Here is a 12,175-nt window from a genome sequence, read left to right on the forward strand (position 1 = left end):
CCAGAGAGTCAATGCGTTCAAAATACAAAATTTCAAGTCACTGCCTATAGCAAAATGTAAAGCAAACTGGTAGTTTTGTAAACTAGAATGTGATGGACATACAATGTAAACATCTCAAAATTCATCCACCTAGCCTCATCAAAGGCCCATTGCTAGAAATATTTGATTTCCATAAATTAAAACTATTTAGTGATTCTAATATATATGAATCATAGCAATGAATATGTAAGAAACATCAAAATTCATTGAGAACAATTTCCTTTAGTAAAATTCTGTCATAGTTGTAGCTATATTTTTTTACCCTAGGTTTTTCAAATTACTGTTGAAAAATATGACACATGAAAAAGATTGAACTTCACAGATAAGCTCCAAGATCGGGGTTTGCCTTTTTACAAATAATTAGTAATTTATTTGAGTCTAACAATCATCTCAGACAAAATTCTCATGAACTCTACTCTCCTCCAGATGAATCCAGAACCCTATTACTTCTCACAACCTCGACTGCCACCCACTCCCCCACCCCCAGACCACGCCACCACAACTCCAGCCTTAATTACTGCAATGGCCCCCAACTGGTCTTCCTGATTCCATTCTTGTTCTCCTCATGCAATAGCCCAAAGGCTTCCCATCTCACTCTGAGGAAAAGCCAAGTCTCCTCAATGTCTAAAAGCCCCGCAGGATCTGCTCTCATCTCTGGCTTATCCCTCATCCTCCCACCCCAGCCTACACTCCTTATCCCACTTTCATGCCGTGTTTTTCACTTGAGCTCTCTTTTTTCTTCCACTATCAAATTTTAATTTATTATAATTTTCTTAAACCATAGGATTTAAGGACCTTGAGGGTGGGGAATTCTGTTACACGCATTTGCTTTTCTGGGTTTTTCAGGACTCTCCTCCATTCGTTGTGCATAAAACTTCCAAGAAGAGAGCCCATCAACCAGGTCATAGTCAAACTTCCCCAAAAGAGACTTTTAATGATTTCTGTGTTCATTTTCCCTTGTTACTATAACAAATTACCACAAACTTACAGCTTGAAATAACCCAAGCTTATTATCTCACTATTTCTGTGCTTCAGAAGTCTGGTGAGCTCAGCCAGACCCCTGCTTAGAGACTCACAAACCTGAATCAAGGACTAGACAGGGTTAAAAACGCATTTCCTTACTCATTCCAGTTGCTAGTAGAATTTAGTTCCTTGCAGTGATGACTTAAGATTCTCATTTCCTTCCTGGCTGTTACTGAGGGTTGTTCCCAACTTCTGGAAGCCACTTGCATTCCTTGGTTCATGGCCCCCTTCCTCTGTCTTAAAAGTCAACAAGGGAGGTCAAGTCTTCCTCATGTTTCCAATCTCTCCTCCACTCTTCTTTTCTCTTACCAAGTATTTTGCCTTCGTCTTCCACTTTTAAGAATCCATATATTTACATTAGTCCCATCCAGATAATCCAGGCTAATTTTCCTATTTTAAGGTTGACAACCTTAATTCCATTTGCAATGCCCCTTTGCCTTGTTACATAACATACACAGGCAGAACACCAGAGATTAGGGTTTGCACATCTTTGAGGGGACATTATTCTGCTACCATAGGTACCATTATAGCTCTCAATCTTTCAGTTACCAATTACACTAACTGTGGCTGAGGATTTTGTTCTAGCTAAGGTGGCAGCGTGGTAAAGAAGCTGCCTGTCAATGCAGGAGATGCAAGATGCAGGTTTGATCCCTGGGTTGGGAAGATCCCCTGGAGGAAAAAATAACAACTTGCTTCAGTAATTTTGCTTGGAAATCCCATGGACAGAAGAGCCTGGTGGGCTAAAGTCCAGTTCAGTTCAGTTCAGTCACTCAGTCGTGTCAGAATCTTTGCAACCCCAAGAACTGCAGCACGCCAGGCTTCCCTGTCCATCACCAACTCCCGAAGCTTGTGCAAACTCATGTCCATTGAGTCAGTGATGCCATCCAGGTCTCTCATCCTCTGTCTTCCCCTTCTCCTCCTGCCTCCAATCTTTCCCAGCATCAGGGTCTTTTTCAGTGAGTCGGTTCTTCACATCAGATGGCCCAAGTATTGGAGCTTCAGCTTCAACATCAGTCCTTTCAATGAATATTCAGGGTTGAGGTCCTTTAGGATTGACTGGTTTGATCTCCTTGCAGTCCAACAGACTTTCAACAGTCTTCTCCAACACCACAGTTCAAAATCATCAAATCTTCAGTGCTCAGCTTTCTTTATGGTCCAACTCTCACATCCATGCATGACTACTAGAAAAACCATAGCTTTGACTAGACAGACCTTTGTCAGCAAAGTAATGTCTCTGCTTTTTTTTTTTTTTTTTTTTTTTATGTCTCTGCTTTTTAATATGCTGTCTAGGTTTGTCACAGCTTTTGTTCCAAGGAGCATGTGTCTTCTACTTTCATGGCCGCAGTCACCATCTGCAGTGATTTTTGGAGCCCAAGAAAATAAAGTCTCTCACTGCTTCCATTGTTTCCCCAAGTATTTGCCATGAAGTGAGGGGACCAGATGCCATGATCTTCATCTTTTGAATGTTGTTTTAAGCTAGTTTTTTCACTCTCCTCTTTCACTTCCCTCAAGAGGCTCTTTAGTTCCTCTTCACTTTCTGCCATAAGGGTGGTGTCATCTACATTATCTGAGGTTATTGATATTTCTCCTGGCAATCCTGAATCCAGCCTGAGCTTCATCCAGCCTGGCATTTTGTATGATGTACCCTGCATATAAGTTAAATAAGCAGGAAAATATACAACCTTGATGTACTCCTTTCCCGATTTGGAACCAGTCCATTGTTCCATATGCAGTTCTAACTGCTGCATCTTGACCTGCATACAGATTTCTCGGATGGCAGGTAAGGTGGTCTGGTATTCCTATCTCTTTAAGAATTTTCCACAGTTTGTTGTAATCCACACAGTCAAAGACTGTAGCATAGTCAATGAAGAAAAGTAGATGTTTCTCTGGAATTCTCTTGCTTTTTCTATGATCCAGCAGATGTTGGCTATTTGATCTCTGGTTCCTCTGCCTTTTCTAAATACAGCTTAAATATCTGGAAGTTCTCAGTTCATATACTGTTGAAGCCTAGCATGGGGAATTTTGAGCATTATTTTGCCAGCGTGTGTGTTGAGTGTAATTGTGCTACAATCCATGGCTACAGCCCATGGGGTCTACAGCCATCTAGTCCATGGCTACAGTCCATGGGGTCACAAACAGTCAGATATATTGAGCACACAGACACACACACACAGAGTGTTCATTGTGTCAAGTTGTTTGTTTGGTTTTGAACACTCAGCATAACAGAACCTCGTAGAAACACCAGTATCTACAGCAAAGAATTCAGTGTGAACCTGAGATTGACTTGCTAATGTCTACCATATCACATGGAAACAAATACTTGATTTGTTCTGTGGATGGCTGAAGCAATAAGAAAATGAGAATATCTTCCCTCACCCACACTGTTCTCGCAGAAGAGAATGTTTTCTTGGAAACAGCCTCACTTTGTTCTCATAACAAAAGCTTGGATTTACATACTGCTAGTAACCATGGAACTCATCACACTGGCTCCCATATTTGGTACATGGCTTTACCTGCTTCTTTCCACCATGACCTACTTTTTATCTTTCTTCTTAAATAAAGTATAATGAATCAGTCTCTCCCACCAGCTTCAGTTCAGTTCAGTCGCTCAGTCATGTCCAACTGTTTGCGACCCCATGGACTGCAGTACACCAGGTCTCCCTGTCCATCACCAACTCCCTGAGTTTACTCAAACTCATGTCCACTGAGTTGGTGATGCCATTCAACCATCTTATCCTCTGTTGTCCCCTTCTCCTCCTGCCTTCAATCTTTCCCAGCATCAGGGTCTTTTCAAATGAGTCAACTCTTCACATGAGGTGGCCAAAGTATTGGAGTTTCAGCTTCAGCACCAGTCCTTCCAAAGAATATTCAGGACTGATTTCCTTTAGGATGGACTGGTTGGATCTCCTTGCTAGTCAAAGGACCCTTAAAAGTCTTCTCCAACACTGCAGTTCAAAAGCCTCAATTTTGTCCTGAATATTTTTCTGTCTTGATAGCATTCAATACGGTTTCCCATCCATTTACTTTATATTTAATAAGTCATGAATTCTTATTTTTCTGAAACCAATACTTTCCTGAATATCTGTCATGTAGTCTACATAAAATGGACCCAGACACATATTCTTTTGTTCTTGTAACTAGTTGTCCTTCAAAATGTGTGCTTCAATATCACATGAAATTTTCCAAGAGTTGGTCATGTGATGAACTAAGGTCTTCATAGAAGTCTGAATCAATGATCAATTTATTCTATAATTATGCAGTTTTTAAGCTGCAATAGAGAAAACTGTTGTTATTTTGCTTATACTCTAAAAGGGATAGTTTTTGGTTCCCTAAAAGGTTGTTGTTGGTGTTCAGTCACTAAGTTGTGTCTGACTCTTTGCCACTCCATGGACTGCAGGATGCCAGGCTCATCTGTCCTCCAATATCTCCTGGACTTTGCTTAAATTCATGTCCATTGAAAATGCGATGCTATGTAACCATCTCATTCTCTGAAATCCCCTTCTCCTTTTGCTTTCAATCTATCCCAGCATCAGGGTCTTTTCCAATGATTTGGTTCTTCATAAAAGGTGACCAAAGTATTAGAGCTTCATGCCATCCCAAATATACAAATAGCTCATACAGCTTAATGTCAGAAAACAGCAATCCAATCAAAACATGAGGAAAGGGACTTGCCTGGTGGCCCACAGGCTAAGATTTCATGTTCCCAAAGCAGGATACCCAGGTTCAATCCCTGGTCAGGGAGCTATCCTACATGCTGCAACCAAGACCCAACAAGTAAATAAATAAATATTTTTTTAAATGAGCAGAAGCTCTAAATAGACATTTACCCACAGAAGACACACAGATGGCCAACAGGCACATGAAAAGATGCCCAATATCACTAATTATTAGAGAAATGCAAATCAAAACTACAACAAAGTACCACCTCAGACCAGTCAGAATGGCCATCATTTTAAAAATCTACCAATAATAAATGCTAGAGAGGGTATGGAATAGAGGGAACCTTCCTACACTGTTAGAAATGTAAGCTGGTGCAACCACTATGTAAAACAGTATGGATTTTCCTCAAAATACTAAAAATAGAGTTGCCTTTTGATCTAGCAATCCCACTCCTGGGCATATATCCAGATAATTATATTTCAGAAACTTACATGCATCCATATGTTCATAGCAGCACTACTTATAATAGCCAGGACATCAGAGCAACCTACACATCTATCAGCAGATGAAGGGATAAAGACAATGTGGCATATATATATGTATGGCGGTGGTTTAGTCGCTAAGTCCTGTCTGACTCTTGTGACCCCACGGACTATAGCCTGCCAGACTCTTCTGTCATGGGATTCTCCAGGTGAAAATACTGGAGTGGGTTGCCATTTCTTTCTCCAGGGGATCTTCCTGACCCAGGGTCTCCTGCATTGCAGGCAGATTCTTTACCAACTGAGCTACAAGGGAAGCCCATATATATATATGTGTGTGTGTGTGTGTGTGTGTGTGTGTGTGTGCATACATATACATACATGTATATGTGTGTATGTGTATATATATATGTATGTGTGTATGCATGTGTGTAATGGAATACTATTTAACCATAAAATAGAATGAAATAATGCCATTGCAACAACCTAGAGATTATCATACTAAGTGAAGTAAGTCAGAAAGAGAAAGACAAATACCATGTAATACCACTTATATTACACAATCTAAAATATGACACAAAAGAAATTACCAAAAAAAAAAAAAAAAAAGAAATTACCTATACTATAGGAACAGACTCAGACATGGAGAATAGACTTGTGGCTGCTAAAGGAAAAGGGGAATGAGGGAGGGGTGCATTGGACATTTGGGATTAGCAGAGGCAAACTGGTATATACAGAATAGAAATACAACAAGGTCCAACTGTATAGCACAAGGAACTATATTCAATATCCTGTGATAAACTACAGTGGAAAAGAATGTGAAAAAAACTCTAATTGGAAAAGATATATGCACCCAATATTCACAGCAGCAGTATTTACAAAAGCCAAGACATGGAAGCAACCTAAATGACCACCAACAAATGAATGGATAAAGATGTGATACTTATATAGATATATACACTGGTATAGTACTCAGCTATAAAAAGTATAAAACAATGCCATTTGCAATAACATGGATGGACCCAGAGATGATCATACTAAGTGAAATAAGTCAAACAGAGAAAGACAAATATTACATGATATCACTTCTGTGTGGAATCTAAACAAATGATACAAATGAACTTATTTACAAAACAGAAACATACTCCCTGACACAGAAAACAAATTTATGGTTACTGAAGGAGATGTGAGGGAGAGATAAATTAGGAGTTTGAAATTAACATATACACACTATTATATATAAAATAGGTAAACAACTTGGTCCTTTTGAATAGTACAGGAAACTTATACTTAATATCTTATAATAACCTGTAATGGAAACTTACAATGTAAATATACATATAGATAGGTATAACTGAATCACTCTGCTATAAACCTGAAACTAACACAACATTGTAGATTAACTATACTTCATTTTTTTTAAGTTTTTAAAAATAAAATAGTATTTCTCTTTAAAAAAAAAATACCATCCCACACACATACACACAGAGATATACTCCAAAACTGAGAAAACCAACACTCCCCCAAAATAATGATTCTGTAGATTGTAACAATTTCTCTGCTGTCTATTTGACAAAGAGAATAATCAATATTCACAAAAGGTTGAGAAGACTGGGAAAGCCATGCCCTCATACAGATAATACACAGAGATCTTAATTAGCATCTTCTCTTTGATCAACATTTCACAATCTGTATGAGTAAATACTTTCGTTATTTAGCAAGAAACTAACTAATTGCCTAATGAGTCACCAAAGTCCCTTTATAAATTAACACCATTAATTACATTCTGTGCAACCTTTTGTGTGTGCCAGGAGGAACTGATCATTAGTGAAACTTGTCAAACCATATTTACACAAAGCATTCTAAAATTTGGAGAATCTGACTTTGACTCTTTTTTCAGTTCTACACTTTCCATAGCATAATATGACCATACAATTGTAAAATAAACCTGGGATCATAATATTTGGGGGTTTGTTTTTAAATACTTAAATAGTTTTAAAACTAGATATTTTTACATTTTTTTTCTTTCTTTCATAGAAAAGAGGAAAATTTTTACTTCCTTTTTATTATAAAAATTTTTACAGAAATAAAACAGAGGATATCATATACTCAGTATTTAAAATTTACAGTTGGTAATATTTTATCAAATTTATTTCATCTAAGTTATTTTTCACTGTGGCATTTTAAAGTAAGTTGCAGACAGTATAACAGCTCACTCCTAAATATTTTGATATATATATCTCAATTTAAGAGAATTTTAAAATGAAAACTTCTTAAATAAGATAGTGGATTCAAAATGTCATTTATCTTTTTACAGTTGTAGGAGAAGAAATGTTGGATCAATTTACATACAATTAGACATTTTTCATTGAAAGTAGGCCAGTTTGTCCAGATTTAATTCTAGCATATTTTATAGAGAAAGATCTCAAAGAACATGTCTTTTCTCTTAATATTTATTCCTCTACATGTTTCACATGAGTTACACCTTCACAAATTTTAGATGTTATAAAGTTTACATCTAGATCATTTACTCTTTTTATGTTTAACTATCATGATGTGTTACTGATTCCCAGTTGCTTGTCTTTACCGACCTTATTCTGTCTACATGGAATGTCTTTTTACTTCCTCCTTTACACATCTAATTCCTACTCCTTTACTTGTCCGTAAAGCTTTCTCTGATTCCTCTGTGATGAATTAAGATGCTTTTTTTCAGTGGTTCCACAACTGTGATACTTCTTTTTTTTTTTTTTTTTCATTTATTTTTATTAGTTGGAGGCCAACCATTTCACAACATTGCAGTGGGTTTTGTCATACATTGACATGAATCAGCCATGGAGTTACATGTATTCCCCATCCCAATCCCCCCTCCCACTTCCCTCTCCACCTGATTCTTCTGGGTCTTCCCAGTGCACCAGGCCCGGGCACTTGTCTCATGCATCTAACCTGGGCTGGAGATCTGTTTCACTATAGATAATGTTCATGCTGTTCTCTCAAAACATCCCACCCTCGCCTTCTCCCACAGAGTCCAAAAGTCTGTTCTGTACATCTATGTCTCTTTTTCTGTTTTGCATATAGGGTTATCATTACCATCTTTCTAAATTCCATGTATATGTGTTAGTATGCTGTAATGTTCTTTATCTTTCTGGCTTACTTCACTCTGTATAATGGGCTCCAGTTTCATCCATCTCATTAGAACTGATTCAAATGAATTCTTTTTAATGGCTGAGTAATATTCCATGGTGTATATGTACCACAGCTTCCTTATCCATTCATCTGCTGATGGGCATCTAGGTTGCTTCCATGTCCTGGCTATTATAAACAGTGCTGCGATGAACATTGGGGTGCACGTGTCTCTTTCAGATCTGGTTTCCTCAGTGTGTATGCCAATCTATAGATTCAATGCAATCCCTATCAAGCTACCAACAATATTTTTCACAGAACTAGAACAAATAATTTCACAATTTGTATGGAAATACAAAAAACCTTGAATAGCCAAAGTAATCTTGAGAAAGAAGAATGGAACTGGAGGAATCAACCTGCCTGACTTCAGACTCTACTACAAAGCCACAGTCATCAAGACTGTGATACCTCTCTTGTTAAACTTAGACACCATCTGAAGGGTGTCTACTTCCTATACTATTAGATAATCATTTCCAAGGAGTAAGGATAGAATCGGATTCATTTTTACCGGTGCTCACTACAGAAGGAACACACTGTATGCACATATTTGTTGAACTGTTAAAGGGACACTAATGTTAGACTAGATAATTTCTAAGACATATTCCAGCTCAAAATTTCATGAGACTTCATAAAAGATAATTCATTTAACTCTCATAGATAACAATCTTTATAAATACCTTCACAGCAATGTTGCCCTTCATTAGTAGACCTAAATGTCTGAGACATCAGGGTCAGTTTTCTTTAAAGATAACACTAGTGATTCCCTTTCCTGACATTATTAGCCTAGCCATTCAGAAAACTCTTTCCTAGTCCAAGACATCTACAAAGGCTGAATTAATATAAAAACTTTCTTGCTTAAAACATGGCTTAGGGAGGGAGGCTCAAGAGGGAGGGGGGATACATATATATATGACTGATTTGTGTTGTTGTATGGCAAAAACCAACACAACACTGTAAAGCAATTTTCCTCCACTTAAATTTTTTTAAAATATGGTTTATGGCTACAAATTAAAAAATATGAGGCCAGAAAATATTCATCATCATTGTAGGCTATTTTAACATATATATATCAGAAAAAGAATAAGTCAAATAGATGAGAAATCATAGCAGAATACATGAGCCACACAACCAATAATCTTAACCTAGTGGATACTATGGAGAAGGCAATGGCACCCCACTCCAGTACTCTTGCCTGGAAAATCCCATGGATGGGGGAGCCTGGTAGGCTGCAGTCCACGGTCGGACTAAGAGTCGGACAAAAGCTAAGAGTCGGACACGACTGAGCGACTTCACTCTCACTTTTCACTTTCATGCGCTGGAGAGTGAAATGGCAACCCACTCCAGTGCTCTTGCCTGGAGAATCCTATGGATGGGGGAGCCTGGTAGGCTGCAGTCCACAGGGTCGCTAAGAGTCAGACACGACTGAGCAACTTCATTTTCACTTTTCACTTTCATGCATTGGAGAAGGAAATGGCAACCCACTCCAGTGTTCTTGCCTGAAGAATCCCAGGGAAGGGGGAGCCTGGTGGGCTGCCGTCTATGGGGTCGCACAGAATCGGACACGACTGAAGTGACTTAGCAGCAGCAGCAGCAGTGGATACTATAAAACACTGTGCTCAGAAACTGAACAGTACACATTCTTTTGAAGACCACATGAAACATTTATCAAAACTGACCCCCATAGAAGCAAGTAAGTCTCAGCACATTTTTGAAAATTAATATCATGCAGACCACATTCTCTGATCATAACCAACTGAGAAATCAAACACAAACTTTTTTAAAGCACAGCTTTAAGGACATCATCTACTCCATACAGATTTAGGCAACTCGGTAAACAACACCTCTCTGTTTTTAAAAAATGTCTTTGAATACATTCAACTATCAAGACAAGGCATTTCCCTATTTACAACATTGTAATTTTCATACTACTCAATTCAATAAATGACTTTATCCAATGGCCCTAATGAGAATTGTGAGTGACCACCAGACCCCAAGGAACACAAGCCACAGGTCCCCAGCTGCAATGGTAGAGACGTCTGAGACCACCAACAATACCACAAACTTGTCAGCACTTTTGTAGCTTTGTTTTTATAGCTTACTACTTGGAACTAATTGAAAAATTACATAAGGAGTCGGCAGATGAAGGTAAAATAATCACTTTATTGAGAAGAAAGTTTTTGGAGAACATAGTCTAGGTATGCATCAGTCGGCTTACCTATTGACTCCTTTGAATTTTACATACTATCTAAAACTGCAGATGATAACCACAAGTACTTAGCCTGTTCCTTGAAGCTTACTGCACAGTCAGGGGCAAAACGATATGCGTGCTCTCTGCAAACAGATCCCAAAGACATGTCTGAGGAAGAGACATATACATGCCTGGTCTATTCCCAAACTCACAAACCAGGCAAGTCACTGGTGGTGGAAGAGATGATGGTGAAATAGATGAAAATAGCATTATTCTGCCACACACCTCTCCACACACAAGCATGGAATGACTGATGAGAAACTCCCTACTACTCAATAAGGAGGAGATTTGCAATCTTTGTGAGGATTTGGGTGGGACACATGGGGAACAGTTTCTTCAGCATCTTTACCTCCTTCCTGGAGCTGGGCTGTGATGTTGCGTTCACACTGTACTTTAGCTTTCAGCACAAGGACAATCTGCTCCTCTATAGTGATGGTGCCATCAGAATCCAGCTGTAGATATGAACAAAATACAAACAGAGAAAAATGCACCACTATTTTTTTTAAGCCATGATACAATCTTTCATTATTTCACCTTCTAATGTAATTAAAAATTACTTTGATATCAAGCTACCTTGATATAGTTCTTTATAGAACTAGTTCTAAAGAAGTAGTTCTTTATCTGAATCAAAATTCAAAATCCATCAATGTATAAGATTTTAGAATAATCATATTTTACCTGCTTAGCCTAAAGAAAAAAAAACCGTTTTTTATAAATTAAAAAGCTATAGAAATTTTAATTAGGTAACCCTATTAGATGTAACATAATCAGAAAAAATAATAAACATATTGAAATTTTCCTGGAATGTTACAAAGACCCAGCATTTCATTAGTCCTCTTACAATATGTCAATTATGGCACATAAAAAGGAGAAATGGACTAGAAGATTCTGTTTAGCTCCACTGAAAAATTACCAGTGAAACTGGGCAAATCATTCCATGTTTGGGGGTTTTGGTTTACTCATCTATGAAATAAGAGAGTTACTTCAAATGGTTTCTAGTTAATTTTTGCCTTTTTTCCTCCAGTTTTATTGAGATATTACTTACAACATAAATTAAGTTTACAGTGTACTATGTAGTGATTTGATACATTTACATATTGTGAAATGACTACCACAATAAGATTAGCTAACACCTCCTTCCCCCCATCACATAATTACCTTTAACGTGTGTGTGATGATAACATTTAAGATCTACTCTCTCAACAATTTTTGAGTATATAATAAAGTACTGTTAATTATAACCACCATATTATACACTAGATCCGCAGATCTCAGTCACCTTATAGCTAGAAGTTCGAACCCTTTGACCAACGTCCCCTCATTTCCCCCACTCTCCAAGGCTTGGCTGCCACTATTCTACTCTCTGAGTTCATCCTTTTTAGGTTCCATACAAATGAGAACATAGAGTATTTGTCTTTCTCTTACTTATTTCACTAAGAATAATGGCCTTAAAGTCAATCCATGTTGCACAAAAGGCAAGATTTCCCTCGTCTTTATGGATGGATCATATTCCTCTGTGTGTGCGTCACATTTTCTTTATTCATTC

General features: G+C 37.8%; 1 protein-coding gene across 1 annotated transcript in view; it reads right to left on the reverse strand.

Moving 5' to 3' along the window:
- The window catches only part of PTH2R (parathyroid hormone 2 receptor), an 80,718-nt gene that overhangs the window by 63,443 nt on the left and 5,100 nt on the right, over positions 1 to 12,175 (reverse strand). Inside the window, exon 2 of the mRNA XM_061147932.1 lies at positions 10,979 to 11,081. Coding sequence (XP_061003915.1) covers positions 10,979 to 11,081 — 103 coding nt within the window. The remainder of the gene's footprint in view (positions 1 to 10,978; positions 11,082 to 12,175) is intronic.

Source organism: Dama dama, chromosome 8, assembly GCF_033118175.1.
Source record: "Dama dama isolate Ldn47 chromosome 8, ASM3311817v1, whole genome shotgun sequence".
Classification (NCBI taxonomy): domain Eukaryota; kingdom Metazoa; phylum Chordata; class Mammalia; order Artiodactyla; family Cervidae; genus Dama; species Dama dama.